This window comes from Phalacrocorax aristotelis, chromosome 21 (assembly GCF_949628215.1).
Source record: "Phalacrocorax aristotelis chromosome 21, bGulAri2.1, whole genome shotgun sequence".
In the NCBI taxonomy this organism is placed as follows: Eukaryota; Metazoa; Chordata; class Aves; order Suliformes; family Phalacrocoracidae; genus Phalacrocorax; species Phalacrocorax aristotelis.
In genome coordinates, this window is record NC_134296.1 from 4,853,934 (window position 1) to 4,873,278 (window position 19,345).

Here is a 19,345-nt window from a genome sequence, read left to right on the forward strand (position 1 = left end):
TCTATTTGCCGACGACAGGGCGATGGGAAGCAACCAGCTATTTTGGCTCAGCCGAGGCCAATCAGGCACTTGCGTGGTGCAGCCATGCACGCCTGTATCTGGGGAGAGGCAGCCGCCAGCGCCCAGCCCCAGCCCTGGGAAAAGGGGGAGGTGCAGGCCCCAGGGCGCTCATTGCCTGCGGTGCTCTGGAGCCCGGATGATCTTCCCAGGATCTGCCTGAGTCCTAGAAACTCATAATCACGTGGCCCAGCAACGGGCGGCTGGTTTGCAGGGTTCGGAGGGGTTGGTGCTGTGCCGAGGCCATGGCGCTTTGGGCTGCAGCCCTCTGGCAGTCTCCGGCATTGCTGCTGCTTGCACCGGCAATCTCTGGCATCGCTGCTGTTCACACCAGCAAACTCCAGCTTTGCCAGTGTTTGCTGCCGTGGTGGAGCTCCCACATAGGCTCTGCCTCCAGCTCAGCAACCCGCAGGGCTGAGCCGAGCCCTTCCCCAAACCCCTGTGTGGGCAGGTATCGAGTGCCGGGTCTGGGTTGGCACATGGGCTCCTGTTGGTTTCTTGTCCCTTGGCCGGGATGGCAGAGTGATTTCTGCCTGGAGACTGTGGTCCCTGCCTGCCCTTCCTCCTGACAGACTTTCCTCTCCCTCTTCTTCCCTCATCCAGCTCCCTGGCCTCCCTTTGCATCTGCACAGGGGCCACAGCCAGACCTTGAGCCCTCCCAAGTCAGACTTTGAGCCCTCTGGAGCCATGACTCATCTGGGCTCAGCTTGTACATCCCTGAGCACCCCAACAGCCTTGCACATGGCCGGGGCCCCTGAACCAGCGTGAAGGGGAATGTACCACTCTGCCTTTCCAATCCTTGCTAAAAGTTGAACCACCTGGTGGAAAAAAAAAACCCTTTCCTTCCTCCAAAAAGGTCATGGGCAGATGCGAGCGCGTGTGCCGCAGCCGCCGCACGCCCACTCGCCTCCCCCCTGTGCGGCGCAGTAACGGTCTCAGCACTCGCTGCTTGCTGTGCTTGGAGGGACTCCAGCAGCAGATGGGGCAGGCTGCGGCGTTGCTTAATTCTAACTTGAAAGGAAAAAAAATTCCCTCCAAACAACCACAAAACCTGTCGGCAGGCTCAGCCCCAGCCCTGTCTCCGCTCCCTGCCTGCTTGCTTCCTCCTGTGCCAGATTTCGGGCAGGAGCGCACACAGAGCGGGTCCTGCGCAGACCTCTGCTTTATTAAAAATTACAGCGGGGTGGGAGAGGGGAAGGGGCTCCCCAAAGGGGAGCGGGGTCCTGCTGCTGGTGCTGCGGGAGGGGGCACGTCGCACGGCCCTGGAAAGGGTCATCCCTCATCGAGGTGAGCAGCTCAAACGGGACTTTTGTCCCATTTTGTGGAGTCCAGAGAGGGACACAGCCCACCCTGGCCTGCAGTGGGTCACGTCTCCCCGCTCCTGGGGTGTCACCGAGGGGCTTGGGGGTCGTGGCCGCTGACTCACTCCAGCTCCCCTCGCTGCAAGCGCCTGGCTGAGGGGCTATGAGGCTGGGACAGATGGGCAGGGGGAGAGGAGCCACTTTCAGCTGCCTTTTTTTGTTTTCCACCAAGCATCCCGAGGGGAGAGCCGTCCTCACCCCGGCCCCATCCCTGCCCCCTCTGCAGCGGCTGCTCCTTGCGCGGGGGCCAGCTCCGACGCTCTCATTTACGACCTGTTGGGGGATAAAAGGGGCTTGTTGGCAGCAGCGAGCAACTGGTGTGCGGGGACAACTGTTGCCATCTGTCTGGTGGGGTGGTGGGGGGTGGTGGGGGGGCCACGGCGGGGCCGGGGCCGAGCCGGGGCCGGGGTTTTGTTTCTCCTTTCATGCACCACTAAACTTTGCACCTTTTGTTTCCCAGAGAAGGGCTGAGAGCTGGGGAAAAAAGAGGCCTCTGCACCAGGCAGGTCGGGGCAGAGCTCGCTCAGCTTGCCAGGGGGTTTGCATATGATTCTTATTAAATATTATAATAGTAATTATTGTTATTTGAGGAGTCTGTTGGTGTTGGGCAACCCGGTGCTGAACCCCCTCTGTCCTCCCCACGCTGTGCCACCCCACGCCGCACCCTGCGAGCTCGCGGGGCCGGGTGAGGTGCCCCAACACGTTCCGTGCTGCAGCAGGCAGAAGCCTCGGCTGCTGATGCTAGCAGGGTGCATCCCTCGAGGACCCGAGGCTGCGTCACCACGGAGCTACAGTGTGCTCTGCCGTCCCTGAGGGATGCTGTGCCCCTGTCCCCAAGGGATGCTGTGTCCCTGTCACTAAGGGATGCTGTGCCTCCATCTCCAAGGGATGCTGTGCCCTATCCCTGAGGGACACCATGTCCCATCCCTGAGGGACACCATGCCCCCTCTCCCCAAGGGATGCCGTCCCCCTATCCCTGAGAGATGCCATGCCCTGGCAGTAGCAGCAAGGAGAGGGCAGGGCACAGGCAGCCGGGACAGTGGGAGCAGCCAGAGGCTGCGTTCGATGCCCCGGGGCAGTTTGTGCTTCCTGGTGGAGCAGTGTCTGTGTCTGGGACAGGAGCACAGAACCCGGGGGCAGGTTCCAGCCGGGCGTGTGAGCCTCACCACCTGCATGGGTTTTGGTCAGGGCTTTGAGCCGCTTGCTTTGCTTGTCACCTGCCTTCTGCTGAGCCATGTCTCTGGGCCCAGCCTGGAGCTGGTAGCTGGGATGAGCCCTGCGTGTATAGGGGAGCACTTTTCCCAGCTCTGGGGAACACCAGAGGAGGGACGAGGCTTGTGGGACTCCCCCCTCCACCACATCTCCACACCAGTGGCACTGACCCAGGAGTGTCTCACGGGCCATGTCCAAGCTCTGCCTGTGGCTACTACTGCTACGGAGCAGTCCCTGCCAGCCTCATGTCCCAGCTGGCGGTAACAAGGTAGAAGAAGAAGGATTTAAGGGTGATGCTGGGGTCTGCGACCCGGGACCCGCCATCTTGTGTCGGGATGTGTTAGGGCATCCCTCACAGGGGCTGGTACCTGCCCCGGTCCCTCTGCAAAGGCCACTCGTCCCTGTGGGTATCCCTGCGCCTGGCACAGCAGTGCCCGGCCCCGCAGGGAAGGGGCGGCTCTGGGTGTTGCTGCTGCGGGGATGCAACAACACCCGTGTGAATGCAACACCCGCTCCTTTGGGGAACCGCCGGGAAATGTGTTACTGGGAACCAGCTGCAGGCAACAATATCCCTAAGCCCTGTGCGTCCCCGGCGTTCCCAGCTGCCAGACGGAGGGCGAGGCCCGTTTTCGCTCTGACAATGCCCTTTTACCAGGGAGTTTATTTCTATTATAGCACCGGATAAAACAGAAACGGGGAAGGACAGGGCTGGAGCGGAGCAGCTGCCCCTGCTGACTCGTTGGCTGCTTTGTTGTGAGTTGGAAGTCTGGATCGGAGCTGAGACACTGGCTGTGGTGCTCCCTTAAAGCACAAGGGCTCGTCGCCCCCATCCTGGCCCCCGTGGGGGGATTCTTCAGACGGGCCGGGTGGGATCTGCCCCAGCAAATTCCCCTCCGGGCGATCAGCGCAGACTGTGACACCATTTTGGGGCGCAGCCCTGCTTAGCCCAGGGATGCAGAGCCTGCCCGGGGGTCTCTGCCGAGCTCTGCCAGCGTGCAGAGGGCTGAGCTTTCCTTTTTCTTCCTCTTCCCCTTCGCAGTGACTTTGGTGACGGGGTTCGGCTCCAGCCCCAAGGCCGTGCTCCTGGATCCTGTGGATGGTTGCAGTGTCAGAGCAATGCGCCTCATCTTAGCACCTACCCAAAAACCTGCTGGGGCAGGAGGAGGGAGGAGAGCAACCTTGAGCCTGTTCCCCCCAAACCCAGACCCCCCGACAGTGAGCCGGTCGGCACAGAAAGCCTCCACGGCTCTGCCAGCCCCCAGCAGCTTTAAGGCTGGCAGCAGCCGCTGCTGGGGAGGGTGGGGGCTGCGGCGGGGCCAGGGCGCGGGGTCCACGCTGCCTTTTGAAGCAGAGACAAAGCCAGTCTTGATATTTACGGCACGTGCAGTGGGAGCACGGGGTGTGCGGGGCTGTGGGACAGATGGTGAGTGAAACAAAAGGGGAGGCAAGAATGGGAGCTGAACAGATTGGGAATTTCCTGTCTGTCCCTCTCCCCAGTGCCCAAACTCTGCTGGGGGTGTGCAGGGAGCAGGACTGCCTTTCTCCAACGGTCCCCCCAAAGTGTTTGGTCCCATGGGGGACTGACCCTCACAAGCTGCTCTAGCCCCCAGGCTACGCATCCTCCTGGAGCCGGGTGGAGAGACCCAAAACCCTGAGACCCAAAATCCCAAGCAGTGAAATTCCATCTCCATTTACTCCTGATACAAAGCTGTGAGAGCAGGACCCCCTGCCCATTCCTTCAAGCCTCAGTCTGCTCCTCTGTGAAATGGGACCCTAGCTCATTCCCGAGTGATGCTGCGGAGGGGAGGGGTCCTGGCGATTGCCGCCGGCGATGTGCCGGGCCCCTCTCTGGCGTCTTTTCCTGCTGCCTCTGCAGTTTTCTTATCTCTTCCCAGCAATGTCGCAGCTGCTGTGGGCCAGATCCAAGCAGCTTATTAATAATCAACTTTTATTGCTCGTCACATCGTTGGCATGTCTGTAGATGGCCAGGCGCGGTGGTGGCAGCCATGACCTGGCCACCGATCCTATTGTCTTCACAACTCCTTCACTCAATAAAGGTTTTAGGTTAAGTCCAAGAAGAATTGAGCAAAGGGAAGTGCCGAAGGATGTGGTCACACTTCCCTGGGCCGTGACTCATGCGAGCTCTGCAAACGCTCAAATGTTAAATTTGAAGCACAGGGACGGTGCCGGAGCTCATGTCCCTTGACTGGGGGGTGGCTCTGCCCACCCCAGACTCCTCCAGCCACGTTAGGGTCAAACCCACTGCCTCGCGGCTTTCTTGTGTACTCCAAAGGAAAATAGTCTGAGGGGTTGTTTTTAAACACAAATCCTGCACTTCCTGGGTAAACATCCTCCTAAAGGGAGGATTTTATTGTTTTGTTTGCAAACAGCCTGGGAAGCATTTGAGCTGCTGGATGCTGCAAAGGGGGGAAAAAAGTGAGGAGGGAAAGAGAATCTGCGGAAAGAGGCTGGAAAGAGGTAGAGATAAAATTCGGGGGTTTTCATGGGGGTCTAGAGAAATCCTGCCTGTCCCCACAGGGCACCCCAAGGGAGCTGCTGGTTTTTAGGGTCTCATGCAGGGAGAGCCCCAAGGCGGGTGCCCAGGACCCTCGCCCGTGGCCTGAGCCCCTCTGCAGTCATGGGGTGATGGTGGGGGGCAGCAGGTCTGGCAGGAGCAGTGGGGTGTCTTTGACAGCCCACCCAAGGAGAGTCCTTGGGAGGATCCCACAGTCCAAATATTACTTGGGGGGGGGGTGGTGTCTGCAGCTGCTGGTACCTCCTGCAGCAGCCCCACAAAGCCTCTGTGCTCAGGGCACACCTCCAAGCGGGCTGGGGAACTGTTTTTCGCTTGGTTTGGGGTTTCCCCCTCCTTTAGGCTTCTCTGTGGATCTGGACAAAGCCCTGCACTCCCCCTCCTCCTCCTCCCTGGTGGGATACAGGCTGCTGGGGCCCCCAGACCCCACACCTCCTCCCAGCAACAGCAGGAGGAGGAAGAAGAGGAGGAGGAGGAAGGGGATGAGGAGGGGGGCCAAGCCCCCATCCCTGCTGTTCCCACCACCACAACAAGGCAGTGATTGGGCACCCGTGGGCTCACCCTGGACCTACGGGGCCTCCCCCTTTTTTGGGGGGGGAGGGGGGTGGAGCAGGACAGTGAGTTGCAGTGAGTTACACTGACCCTCTACCCCCTCACCTCCACCCCTGCAGGATGCAGAGCTGGTGCCCCAGCTGGTGTAAATCAGCAACCCCAAACGCCCCGCGTGGATAAAGCAGTTGCTGGAGGCAATATTAAGCAGCTGGTTTTCCAGGCTTTTGCTCTGCTGCCATCAGAAACTGCTGCCAGGTCCCCCCAAGGTGATGGACTGGGCTCCCCCTACAAACACCCCCTGTACCCCCAGCCCCTTTGGTTCCTGCAGGCTGCTGTTGATTTGGGAAGGGGTGCAGATGCTCTGAGGTAAAAACCCAACCCAGGAACAAGGAGCGGTGTGTGCTGGTGCCTGGGCAGCTCCCGAGCACGGGGAGGAGCGTGGTCCTCGGCCAGTTTGTAGGTGCATCCCACAGACATCCTTCCCTGCTGCTTTTGATGAGCATGGAGACATGGCGTGGGCTCGGGCGCTTGTAGTCCTGTCCCTCTCGCGCCTGGCCTGCCTGTTGCTGCCACAGGGAAGGAGGAGGAGGATGGGCTGTGTCACCTGTCCTGAGGGCTGATGGCAGAAAGGTCAGAGCTGGTCCCAGATGCCAACAGGCACTTGCGTTGGAGCTGACCAGCTGCACATCCGCGGGGGTTTGGGGCGTTCTCCCTCTCTGCAGAGCCCACTCCTCCATGCTGCCCTGCTGCCAGCATTCACGGGAGACCAGCACAAGCATGGCTGGCCTCTTGCTATCTCAGAAGAAGGGTCAGGTCTGCCTCCCTCTGAGCCCTTTTTTCCCTGGGCGGAGCTGGGTTTCACCGCATGTCTCAGCCCAGCCTTGCCCAAGCAAGTACCGGCTGTGGTGGGCACCCCTGGGTGCAGCTCCCGAACCTGGGTGCTGCTCTCAGGGGACATGGCTTTGGGGAAGGAAAGCCGGTGCCACCCTTCCAGCCTGGACAGAACCGCATGTGACAGGCAACACCGACATCTAGTGACAGCCTTGGGGTCCTCGGCCAGCTGGGCATGCAGGGGGATCCCCTCGGTCAGGGGTCCCCGGTCCTGGAGCCTCTGGCAGGATTTGCATCTCCGCAGGGAGGAGGTTTGGCTGTGGGAGGTCCCACTGAAGGTATGCGTGTCCCTTTGCTGCCCTGGGGTGTAGGAGAGGATGGGGAAGGGGGTGGAGTGGGGTCTTCTTGCCTCTCCTCTTGCCTAGCTTCTGCAAGAGCCCTGGCTGGAGTTGGGGGGCTGCCTTTGGCCAGGGCTGGGGGCCAGGGCTGTTTGGGGAAGGCCAGTGGGGGAACCCACCTCCTGCTCCCCACGAAGTACCCGTGGGCTCTGCCTCCCCCAGCTGGCACCAACCCAGAGCCAAGCAAGCCCCCACTGTGCTGAGGAGAGGCCTGTGGGCTGGGAAATGGCATTTTCTGTGCAATCCCTGATCTGTAAAAATCCTGCCCATGTGAAGTTTTAGGTTTTTTTAAAGCATCCTCCAGTTTAGCTGTTAAAAACGAGCAGGGCTGAAGACTGGAGAACATGAAAGCATCTGGAAAATAACGACCAGAAGTGCTGTGCAGGAGGCACCGCCATCCCTTCCCTCTCTCACCTGTCACTTTGCCATGTGTATTTTCTTCCTTCTATAAATGTCCTTGCATGGACCCCATCTGGGATGTGCTGGAGCGGCAGCTCCTCGGTGCGGGGAAGGCGGCGTACGCACATGTCGTGTCTGGTACAACCACTAGACGGCAAATCCAGCCTGGATTATGTCTGCAGAAAGCTCTGGTCTGCAGGAGGGGAGGTCACAGTGCTCAGAGCAGCCCAGATGCTCAGACCCTGGTCTCTGCATTCGGGATTCCTCAGACACGTTTTGTGCAGTTACGGAAAGGGCTTTATTCGTCGGTACGATAGCTACGGTTCATGCGTCAGTGATAGTACAGGTTTTTTTGGGTTTTTGTTTCTATAGTGTTAGCATGCAGTTTAAATGCGGAGGGTCTGGATGACCTCTTCAGCTTTGCAGGTCATCTCCAAAGCTCAGCTTTCCCTTTGGTTTTCAAACTAAACCACCCAAGGAACCAAGTTGGGTGGTTTTGGCTTTTGGCAAATTCAAATGTGCTGCGGATGCACGTCACTGCGATTTTTTTTTTCCTCTTTTCTTTTTTTTTTTTTAAACCGGGAGACCCTGGTTGCCTGGGCAGGGAGGGAGCTCGGAGCCAAGCCGGTGGGTGGGATGGAGCTGGGCGTGCGGGGGCTCCCCAGGCAGCCAGGGGTGACGGCACCGGGAACTGCCCCATCCCTCGCCCCTGGTCCTGCCCCGAACCAGTGGTCTAGGACGAAGATGCGAGACGCCCCTCGGCCACGGCCCGTGCCCAGGCTGTTTCTCAGGGTGTTTCTCTCTAACCTAAGCAGCTGACAGCCGCTCGGCAGTGGCAGGAAAGGTTTATCTCCTGTTAGTCCCATCTCTGGAGCAGGAGGCTGGTGGAAGGGGGGAAAAATGGAGGGGGTTTGGTCTTGCCCATCCTAGACTGAGGGATGATGGCAGCCAAGAAACCTTTAACCCTTTACTCATGTAGCTCCCAACCTCCCAGATGCTCCTCCCAGTGACTGCTGGCACCTGGCCCAGGGTGAGTCATTTTAGATCTGCTGGTTCTGCAGGACCCACACGTGAAACCCTCCCAGCTGGGGTCAGGTGCTCGGTGCCATGTTTTGGAGGTGGGATGAGCTCTCCCCCCACCCCTGCTGCATCCCACCCAAACCAGAGGAGAAGGTGAATGGGGGTGCAGCGGTTCAGGGGGTGGCTGTGATGGGGTCGGAGGGGGAACCGTGCTGGGACCTGTCCCACCCTGTGTGGCTGGAGAGCTGGGAATAGGGAGCATTTGGGGACGAATGGATCCTGCCCACCTGCGTGGGCTGGTGTTGGAGTACCCTTATTGCACTACTGCGGAAGCCAAGTCAAACTGTCAAGCTGCATTAAAATGGGAGTGAGTGTCTCCCCAGGAACGGGGGAGCAAAGTCCTGAGGATGGGGAGGGCGCCGGGCGGGGGCCAGGCTAGATCTCGATGATGGTGGCACGCCGCAGGCACAGCGGGGCGTCGGGGGGCACCGCGTTTCGCTTGATCTCGTTCCCGTCAAGCCGCAGGACCTGGAGCCTGGAGTAGTTCATGACGTCCACCACGGTGCAGAAGCTGCTGATGGAGAACTCTGCAGGGGGAGAGGAGACAGAGCTGAGCGCCGGCTTCGGCCCTGGCTCTATCTAACCTTCGTGATGCGACTGATCTTTGGGGGAGCAATGTAGGACATGTCAAAGGGGGTCTGCTCTGGAGATGAGTCTGTGGGTACCAACCTCTAAGAGCTGGCTTATGTTAAAATGGGCGGGGAAAAAAAGGAAACACCCCCAAATCACCAATTATTCCTGCAAATTTGGACTTGACACCTTTGGCTATTAAGCTGAAAGACTAACTCATGCTGTCAGAAGGAGCCTGTGGGTTTGTTCCAGGGTTTGGAAGTGGTGGCAGCGCATGCCCTCGGCTGCCTTTGCCCAGCTTGGCTGGAGCGCTTGTAGGGAAAAATCTGGGTGGAGACAGATGAAACATTGCTTTTTGTTGGGAATTGTCTGTGCAGCCTCCTTTGTGAGGCTTCAAACGCTGCAGCCTCCAGCCCCTGGCTCCCCCGGCCACTGCGGGACTACCCGGGCGGTGTGTCCGGGAGGGAGGACATCCCCGACCCCACTCCATGCCTGCAGACACATCCCCTCTCCGTTCATCTGCCACCCGCTGCTGCCAGCACCAGGCAGGGAAACTCGTGGCCAGCCCGGGCTGGGTTTGGAGGAGGGAGATGGAACAAACTCCAAAAAATTTTGTGCAGGATTTGGGAGAGAAGCGACCAACTAGAGGGCAGCAAAGCTCCAGGCCGGGATGCTGCTGGGGAAGGCAGTGGGGTGCTGGGGGGACCCCCGTGCCCACAGGCTGGGGGCTTGGGGGGCTGCAAGCCCTGCAGTGTGCGGGAAGGCAAGTGGGGACCTGCCGGTGTCGCTGGAGGGGCAGGACCCCGGCCCTGATGTCCCATGGGTGGGATGTGCCCCCCAAAGAGGTTGGTGCTGGATGCCTGGCCCCACAGCCCCTTGCTCCTGGAGATGTTTTAAAGGTCAGCGGCAAAATCTGCGGCTGGAGGAAAAATTGCTGTAAAGCCTGAACGGCTCCGCGGTGGTTTCGTGGCATTTGTGGGTAGACGTTAACAGCTACAAATTTTGAAAGCAAACATTTGGGAATCTGTTCTTGTTTTTGTGTTTCTGCCTGTTCCCCGGTGCGGGGTTGTGTGTTTCCTCTGCAACAGCCGATGGCTGCACTGACACATCCCTATCCCCATCCCAGGCTTGCTCGGAGGGTCCTGCCCTCAGGGCCTGGCAGGTGAGAGCAGCAAGCCTGGATTTTTCCAGGAGATTGCTTGGGGTATTTTTTTCCTAGCTTATTTTTATAAATAGCAGCCCCAGAACAATCTGTTCCTTTTATTTATTTGTGTATTAAGTCGAGTGAATTTTGGTCCTGGCAGAAGATGCTGCGTTGATGGCTCTAAGAACTAAAAGCTCCCATCTGTCCCAGCCCCAGCAAGGATTTGGCCCTCTGCTGCAGAGCACGACCTTTGGGGGGCTTTGGGGCCATGGCCTGTGCCCGACTGTGCCAGTGTCCTGCGAGGTGATGAGGGAGGTGGGCAGAAGGGGCTGGAGAAAGGGGCTGTGCTGGCCCCGAGCACTGCAGACGCTGGGCACCGCAGGCTATGTCCCCGTCCCTGCTATTAGCACCGCCCAGGGTGATGCATGTTTCCACGTGCAGTGACAGTGGCTGTGGGGACCTCCTACCCCTGTCCACTCTGTCGATGACCCCTCAGCCTATCCAATGCTGGACTAAAGCTGTAGTCCCCTCCCCAGCTTCTACCGACAGCTGGTTTCTGGCATCTCTAACCAGAAGATACTCAGACTTCTGATAAATGCTCAGTAAAACCAGTGCAATGGCTCTGTGGATCACACAGGAGCGTTCAGAGCCGGGAGCCTCTCAGGTCCAGGTGTGTTGGGACACATCCGGCCCCATTAATGCCTTGAGAGGGCCACCTGGGAGTCTCCCAGAATCCAATTTCCTGCTCAAAGCATTATCCCAGGTAGTCTCCCGCGGGGAGGCACAGGTTCTGCATCCCCATCTCCCCATCCCTCTTGTTGCACCACCACCCCCTGCACCACTGCGCTTTCATTGACGCATTTCTGCTCACCGTTGATTTGGTTCCCTTGAAGGTAGAGGTTCTCGAGGTTGGTGTTGACCCGGGGGATCTTCTGGAGCCTGTTGTAAGAGAGGTCCAGCTCGAGGATGCTGCTGCTGTTAAAAGTGTTGGTAGAGAGACCCTGATTTGTCAGGCTGTTGTGGGACATCCGTACATAGAGCAGCTTGGGAGAGACCTTGAAATAGTCATCAGGGATGGTGTTGATATAGTTGTACTCTAGGTAGAGCTGTTCCAAAGCCATTGGGAGCCCATCAGGGACTTTCCTGAGGTGGTTGTAGCTCAGATCAGCAAGGATCAAGGACTTGAGCCCTTTGAGGGATGCTCCCATCTCAAAAATGTAGTTGTGGCTGAGGTACAGGGCTGTGAGGTTCTCCAGACCCTCCAGAGCATTGGAGGGGACCTTGGTGATCTGATTATAAGACAAGTGGAGCTCTCTGAGGGACCGGGGCAAGGGGCTGGGCATCTTGGTTAGGTTGTTGTTGTTCATATACAGCCTCTCCAGGTTTTTAAGCTTGGCAAAGACCCTCTTGCCCATCTTCTCACTGGTGATCTGGTTGTTGTGCAGCGCGAGCCATTCCAGCTCTGTGGCGTTGTCAAAAGCCCCCTCTTGGATGGCGGTGATCTGGTTGTTCTGGAAGTAGACGTATTTCATCCGGGAAGGCACGAAGGGCAGGTACCTCAGGTTACGGGTGTCACAGTACATGGCGGATGAGAAGTTAGGGGGGCAGTCACACTCTTGGGGACATTGCCAGGAAGGGGCTTGCTGAGGTTCAGGGCCAGGCTCTGCCTCTGTATCTGGAGCTGGGAGGTAAGAGTACACGTACGGGGTGTTCTCATCCTCGTAGTAGGGCATGTAGTTGTAGGAGGACATACGGGACTGCCGCATGTAGTACTGTAACCAAGCCATGTCTTCTTCTTCATTGTACTGGCCCAGGGAGGCTCCGCAGAGCCCAGCGATGATCAGGACGGTGGCCCAACGCATGGTGCTGATGCTGGAGGGACCTGGCTGGGGGAGAAATAGGGGGGAAACCATCAGCAGTGTCAGGTCTGGTGTAAGGGCTACAGGCAGGTGAGCTGCATGCTGTGGCCTGGGAGTGCAGCGGGGTTGGATGTGGTTGCAGCCCTGCCTGGGGTTAGCGGCACTTGGCAGCAGAGCTGGAGAACCAGGGGACCTGAGTGAATCCAACCCAAAAAAAAAATGCAACTGCAGACACGTTCCCTGTCTGCAGTTACCTGATTTTTCCCCTTTTTACCTCAGGCCTGCTAGAAACCTCCATCCCAGTGGATATTTGCTTGCAAAATCTTTACTTATGGGTATTTCTGTTACAGCTGAGTAAGGGATAGAGATATGGGGACATGGTCCGAATTTGTGTAAGGTGATGCAGCTCTGCCCCAAGGTGCCCAGGATTTGCTCATGCTGGCTCTGCGTGGGAGTGAGGAGAAGGGACGCGGCCACTCTCTGGTTAGGCAGAAGACAGTGATAGCTGCGAGAACAGGTTGATGGTGCTCAAGGCATGTTTCGATGGAGCTATATTTATGCTACACTTGCTGGCGACATGATTCGCTGTGGGTTTCATCCAGCTTTCCCTTCCCCCACAAAAACGCAGGATGCTCATGCTGCTCGGGACGGATGTAAATCCTGGTAAACAAGTTCTGGCTTATTTTTGAAATTAAACCACTTTCAAGCTTAGATTTCCCAAGCTCAGCCCTGACGCAAAACGGGGCAGCATCCACCAGCCCCTCGAGGCCAGCGTGACCAGGGAGAGAAGGAGCCATCACCAGACCAAGTGCTTGGACCCTGCTTGTGAAATCCAGCCTGGTGAGGGCTAACATCCAGAATAGAGCAGGGCAGAGGGCTCAGAGCAAGGCAAACCTGTCCCGAGCCCCTTGGTTTGGGCTTCACAGCCACCCCGTGCTGTGCCCAGGGCAGTCTGCTGGCACGCCACGGCGCTGGTGGCAGGAAGAGTCCAGCTACGGCTCTTCATCCTGACTCCTCAACTCAGTGCTAAAGGAGCATGCAGAGCGGCCTGGAGCGAGGCAGCTTGAAATGCCTCCAGGAAATACACGGGGCTGTGCTCTTCGGAGGGGGAGAGGAGTTGCTCCTGCCTGCTGGCTCCTATATACGTGGCTGGGAGCGCAGAGCTGCGGGGCGGCTGGTGCATCGCTGCCAGCTCCGCTCCGGCAGCCACGACGTGGGCAATGTGCAAGCACGGGCCAGTGTCCCTCCTCGCCGTGCCAGGGGGTGCCTGTGGGGTCACCCGATGAAACCTCGCTGTGTCCCCACCCCGCAGTGAGGAAGGGATGGCTCGCCTGGCAGACAAAGAGGGCACAGTTTGCTCCGAGGCAGCGGCTGCCCTGCCACCGAGGCACCCTGGCAGGCTGCTTGTGCTGGAAGAAAAGAAGGATTGAGACAGTGGCAGGCAGGCATGGTTCCCTCGCTTTCTCTCCCTCCTTCCCTCTCTGCATGCTTGTACAGGGGCAGATGAGACGTGGTCCTTCAGGATGCTGCGTGCAACAGGGAGCTTGGCAGTTGCAGAGGAGTTTCTTCTCCTCCCTCCTGCTCCAGGGCACTCTGCCTGCTGAAATACCAGAGCCGCCCTGCTCTGCACAGTGGCTTCTCCACCCATGCAGAGCCACTTGGCAACCCTTTCCCAGGGTGCCCCTTTATGTGGGGCAGGACCGGTCCATGGGGTCCCTCCACCTTTTCTAGCGCCCCCCTTCAACATACTGGTAACCCCAGAGCCTGTCCTCAACAGACACCGCTGCCCCCTGCTTCATTTGAAGGTTGCTGCTCCCCTCCCCAGTGGGCTTCAGCCCTGGTTTTGGGGTGGGATCTAAGCTGAGAGCGCCGGCCGTGAGATCCCTGTCATCTCCTTGTGCCCATGCTCCTGTGCCAGAGGCTGCTGGGCTAACGGGGGCAGCTCCTCACCCCGAAAGGAAGCAGGTTTTGGAGCAAGGGGCTTCATGGTCCATCATACTTGGCCCATTGCTGCTCTGCCAGGCAGGAAACCACCTTCCCCTTCCCCTGGACCCCGGCAGGTGGGACGGGCAGGGCAGTGCTGGGCAGAGGGGCAGCGAGCAGGCACTGCCCGCACCTGGGTGTCGATGCCTGTAGGTGCCCAGCTCACGGCCAAGTGGGCAAGGAGCTGCCAGAGGGGCAAAGAGATGTGGGGAGCAGGAGAGGGCTTCCCCGCCGGGGCGGCTCGGCAGCGCTGGCTTTCAGGCTGTGCCACCCGTGTCGCTGGCATGTGCTTCGTGTGGCAGCCGCCCGCCCGCCGAGGCAAGGGTATGGAAATCAGGCTTCAGAAAAAAAAAAAAAAATCATAATAAATATAGAGACAGACTTACCAAGCTAAGAGCCTCCTTTCCAAAGCCTTGCTGCTCTTCTCTGGGATCTCCTGTGTGTCGAGCAGCATGTGAGTGTGTCTCCTGATTTGCAAAGGCTGGTGCCCGCCCTAGATCCCAGATCAAATATTGTCCTTGCAGGTCACGGGCTCAGCAGGTTTTTTTGGGGAGTGACCTCCCAGCAGCAGCCAGTTTGCAGGAGAGACTGAAGAGACCCTAACGCTGCCTGGCGTTATAAATAACCTGCTTTTTCTTTCCTCCCTCTCTCTCTCTCTCTCTCTCTCTCCCGTCTTTTCTCATAGGAGTGTTGGCACTTTTCAGGCTCTCTCTGTTTAATGAGTTAGTGGAATTGGGGATGTTGTTTTTAAAAGGGCTGTTGTTAGGTCTCCTGCGTTTCTCATCAGGAAGCGATGAGGAGGCCTCTGGCCAGATTAAAAAGTATCTGATTTTGAGGCGCTGAAGATGTGATTCTTAGGGAGAAGTGAGAAAGTATCTTTAACTTTTGCAGTACCAGGGGAAGAGATGTTAGTGCCTGCTCTGACTGTAGCCTGGGCTTCCTTCCCAGGAAGCCTCAGTTTATGCAGCCCTGCTATGAAATATTTAGGGTAAACATTTCCATGAATGATAAGGCTGCAGCATCCAAGGTAAATAAATTGCCTACCAAAGGGCCACTGTGACAGCAGGAATTTGTCTTCAGCTTGGCAGGACAGGGATGCCAAGCTGGCATTTCTGCAGGCTGTGTCCATCCACCCAGGATGGGGGCTTCCCGCCCTGCCCCCGAAGCTGATCCAGGCGTGGGTGCGGGGGGACGGGGCAGGGGAGCGTGTGCCGGGGGTGACCCGCAGTTGGGCAAAGACGCGAGGCTTATCGCCTCCCAGGGCCGGCCTCGCCCTGGGGGAGGGTTCTGCAAAGCAGGGGAGCGGCAGACACTGTCACAGTCCGCCCCAGTCCCCATCCTGGCTCTCTGTGCACTTCAGCTTTGGAAACAGCTCTTCCAGGGCTATCGAAGTATTTCCTCCAGCGAGGAAAGGAAGGGAGGAGCCCCGACCACCCATCTCCATCCAGTGCCCAGCTCCAGCAGCACGCCCAGGTCCTCCCTGGAGCCTGGAATTACTTAGTGAAGTTCAGCAGGTGCCAGACTCCCTCCAGGCTTGCTTTTCCCTTGCTTTCTATCAAAATTTCCCAGCCAAAACATCCTCTTCCCCTGGGGAGCCTTGCAAAGATCCTTATCGCTCTGGGGTCCTTGTTGTGAGGAGGCGGAATGCGCGGGATGGTTAGTGGCTGGGGTTGCGAGGGACACGCTGTACAGTGGGTACTTTGCCAGAAAGCTGGTCTATTTGGGAAGGAAGAGTGTGCCTGGAAAGCACAGCTCGCTGCACCGCAGCATGGGGCTGGGATTTGCAAGGAGAGAGAGGATTCAGAGAAAGCCTTGCCTTTGAGTGGGAAAAGAGGACAGGGGAGTAGTGCTGCCTAAAAGGAGGTAAAACCCTAGTAAAGCAGGGTGGAGGCTTTAATTTGGCTGGTGGCATCTTATCTTCTGCATCAAGCATTGCCATGGCAGCTTGCAGCGGCGCGGGGCAGCTGGAGAAGGGCTCTCACCACGGGCAGGGAGGTGGTTCGAGGCTCTGGGCTGGTGCAGAGAATGACGCTGCCTGGAGGGATTTGCTCCTGGTGCCAGGGAGCGCTGTTCCAGGGGGAATGGTGGGGAGGGTAGTGGCAGCCAGTAACATCTGCTGCTCGGCGTTCAGATGGTGTCAACCAATGTCACAGCTCTGGCAGCCCGAGGTGTCCTGGTGGCCAACAGCTCGGAGGCTTTCGCAGGGCTTGGATGTTTTTCTGGAAAAGCAGATTGTCCCCAGATAGGTCAGATAAGGAGCGTGGCCTCTCCATCTTCTGGAAGGTAAAAATATTCATGACCCAGGACATGCACCCTTTGGGGGAGGCTGTCTTGCAGCGCCCGCTCTGGGTGCCAGGGGCTGGGGGGTCCCCTGGGGGATGCTGGGGAGCCCTCCCCGCATGAGCTGGCTGTGAATGGTGCCATTCCCCATGGCCGTATTCCTCCTTCCCAGCCTAAACCAGAAGATAATGACATGCTTAAACTCAGTTTGTGCGTTCCCCACCGACACCTGGACTTTCTGTTGAATCTCATCCTGACTAGTTTAGGACTATCTCAGGGAAGTGAAAGTTTACTGTCTAAAGAAGAACAGATGTGGTTTTTTTCTCCATCCAACCTTGAAATCTCATGCTCCAGGTGGCCAGCATCTCCCGAGCCACTAGCAGGGCTCTCTTGCTTGGCCTGTTTGCCTGGCGTGAGGGGGGTGCTGATAAGACCTCAGTGCTACCGCTCATTTCAGGCCAGTGCAAAACAGCTCCTCGCGGTTCCCAAGTGATTTCCATGAAACTTTTTCAACATCTTCTCCTACAACCACCTCTTCCCTATAGCTGACGGCTCAAAGAAAGCCCTGAACTGGTGACAGGAGCTGGGAACATGCTGTCCTGCGTGCTCGAAGCCAATGATCCCTATTGCTGCATAATCTCATCTGGAGCAGTTACTCCAACGGCCACAGTCTGCATCTCATCAGGGCCAGATGGATGCCTGTATTGGTTTGCTTTGGTTTTCTAAACCAAACTGATGTGAATAGTGTCTATTTTGGTTGGGTTTGTTTCAGCTGTTTTGATCAAATGCTCTTGAGCTTTGTATTTGAAACCACCGAATCTGGCCCCGAGTTTTGCCTTTAATTTGCAAAACCTGTGCCGGGAGCACTGTCTTCTCTGCGGACGGACACAGGTTTGTCAGGATGCTTTGGCATGGGGACCGAATGCTTCGCAGCGTAACACAGAAACAAAACGCTCTGATGCTCCTGCTAAGGCTGAAGCTCGTTCTGCCTGGATAAAGGGGGAACTATTAAACGTACCGCGGGCATCCAAAAACAGCGACTGTCAGAAGCACGGCTACTTCTGAGCAGCTTCCCTTTTTACTCATGGAAATGTTATTTCTGCCTCTTTCACATTTCCAAGAAGTTTCAGCTCTGCTGGAGCTGTTGGCTGTCCTCCCACTCATGCTATTTTCTTTAATTTCCATGGCCCTCCTTGTCCTGGGAGGGGGTTACCAGTCCTGCTGGGCTCAGGGTGCTTGAAGACAGGGCTGCTTGTGTAGCAGTCTCACTGTGCCCTGCCCTGGCTGCCTGGCAGGTCCTGCAGGTCCCTTCCCAGACCTTGCCTTTAAAGGCAGGTCCCTGAAGGGTGAAGGTTCCAGCTGCTCTTTTGAAGGACTACAGCAACAAAAGTCCACGTAAGAGCCAAGGAGACCTTGTCCCTTGGCTTCTCCAACCTTGATCAGTAGCGTGGGTGGAAATGTGTGGGACATCGCCTGCAGAGCCTGCGTGGTGGAGGGACCCATGAAGCCATGATCCAGAGCCCTTTCATTGCATCCGGCCTCCTGACAAGGCTGTGCTACAAACACCTGAGCAGAAAGGCTCTGGAGCCAGTCCTCAGGGGTCCATGGCTCCCAGGTTTGCACGGTCATTCTGGATATTTGCAACCAAACCTCCTCTTCCTTGCTAGTCCTGGCTCTTTCCAGCCTCTGTAAAACACAGAGAGGCTTCTTGTGTGGGCACTGGCAGTGAGTGCCCTCTCCAGGTATCTCTGCATTGCTCCATCCCTCCATGCCACGCAGGGAACCCTTTCCTTCCTCTAACCGTGCTCCAGAGCAAGAGCACTGGTGTCTGTGCGGTGGCTTGGGCTCCCTTGTGCCTGGGGGAGCAGCCCTGCGGCTTTCAGAGTGGTTATCATCTCCCATGGCCTCCACAGGGCTGTGCTGCTCCTTTTCAAAGGGCTCTGCTGAAACAAAATTCACCTGGAAGCCCCCACCTGATTTCTGAGGACAGCCACAATATGAGCAGGCAGTGGAAAGGGAGGCAGGGAAACAGAGTAAGCACAGTGCGGGGAGGTCATCAGGGGGTGCAGGCAGTGGGTGGGGGGGAGCAGGGAGCTGCGGGGCCCTTCGGGCTCAGCCTCGGCCAAGCCGGGTGGAGGGAACGCGCTCAACATCTGGCAAACGTCTGCACGGGGTGGCTGCAGCCTCCTCTCCAAAAACGCAAAGGTCAGTGCGGAAGGGCAAGGCAAACCCTCCCTCGACCTCCCTTCTCACCCCGGCCTCCCTTTTCCCTTTTTTCTTTTTTAGCAATACATTCTTCAGCCCAAACAACATTCTTGAATCGAGATTTGAGGCAATCTGGAGGGAGTCGGTCACTCAGAGACGGCGCGACTGCTGAGCGAGCCCCAGGGCTCTGCTGGAAACTCTGACTCGGGTGTGGGCTGTCAGGGCGATGCTCTCGCCGCAGCTCCCATGTGTCATGAGGGTGCGATGCTCCCGGGGATCCCAGGGACACCCTGTTTCCATGGGAGGTGCTTCAAAGCTTCCTTTGCATGCAGCAAGCTGCAAGGGCTCAGCCCAGGCTTTCTCTGGCTAGAAATGGAATGACAGGCAGCCCTCAGCTGGGAATCCTCGCCCGCTGTCTGCTCCCCTCCTCTCCCTCCTGCGGGACACCCGGGGTTGTGAAATCGGTGGCCAGCTGCAGCCCCGCTCGCTTGCTTGTATCCCACGCCGCAGCCCCGGCTCTTCCATGCCATGGGGCTCCAAAAAAGAGCCTGGGCACCAAAAATAAGGTGGGGTGCTGACTCCCAGAACCACCCATGTCCCCCTGCTGCTGCTCTGTGCCCTGCCCTGGACATGTTACATGGACCCGGTGCCACCCCCGAGTGATACCCACCTTTGTACTGTGCAGAGCAGCCCCCCCACCCCCTGCCCTTGCTTGTCCGTCTCGTCGTGGTCCAGCAGCCACAAGCAGCTCCTCTTTGCCTTGAGATCTTCTCAGGGGAGCAGGGGGGAGGGAGAGCAAACCCCAAATTGCCCCTTACCCTCCCCAGCTGCTGACTTGGCACAGCTGCCAGCACTGGGAAATGCTAGTTTGTCTGGGAAAG

General features: G+C 57.9%; 1 protein-coding gene across 1 annotated transcript; it reads right to left on the bottom strand.

The window, feature by feature from the left end:
* Positions 1 to 7,900: 7,900 nt before the first annotated feature.
* Positions 7,901 to 14,912, bottom strand: FMOD (fibromodulin). The gene is made up of 3 exons (XM_075115557.1): positions 14,366 to 14,912; positions 11,009 to 12,023; positions 7,901 to 8,950 (listed from the first exon to the last, which is right to left on the bottom strand). Exons 2-3 carry the CDS (start codon positions 11,997 to 11,999, stop codon positions 8,799 to 8,801), a joined length of 1,143 nt encoding a protein of 380 aa, XP_074971658.1. The 5' UTR covers positions 12,000 to 12,023; positions 14,366 to 14,912; the 3' UTR covers positions 7,901 to 8,798.
* Positions 14,913 to 19,345: the final 4,433 nt, after the last annotated feature.

What these genes read in the sequence shown, in the direction of transcription:
- FMOD (XM_075115557.1), bottom strand. Translation starts at nt 11,999, where the DNA reads ATGCGTTGGGCCACCGTCCTGATCATCGCTGGGCTCTGCGGAGCCTCC. An exon ending in TCAAGGGAACCAAATCAACG is followed by an intron (nt 8,951 to 11,008) that starts GTGAGCAGAAAT and finishes CTCCCCCTGCAG; the next exon opens with AGTTCTCCATCAGCAGCTTC.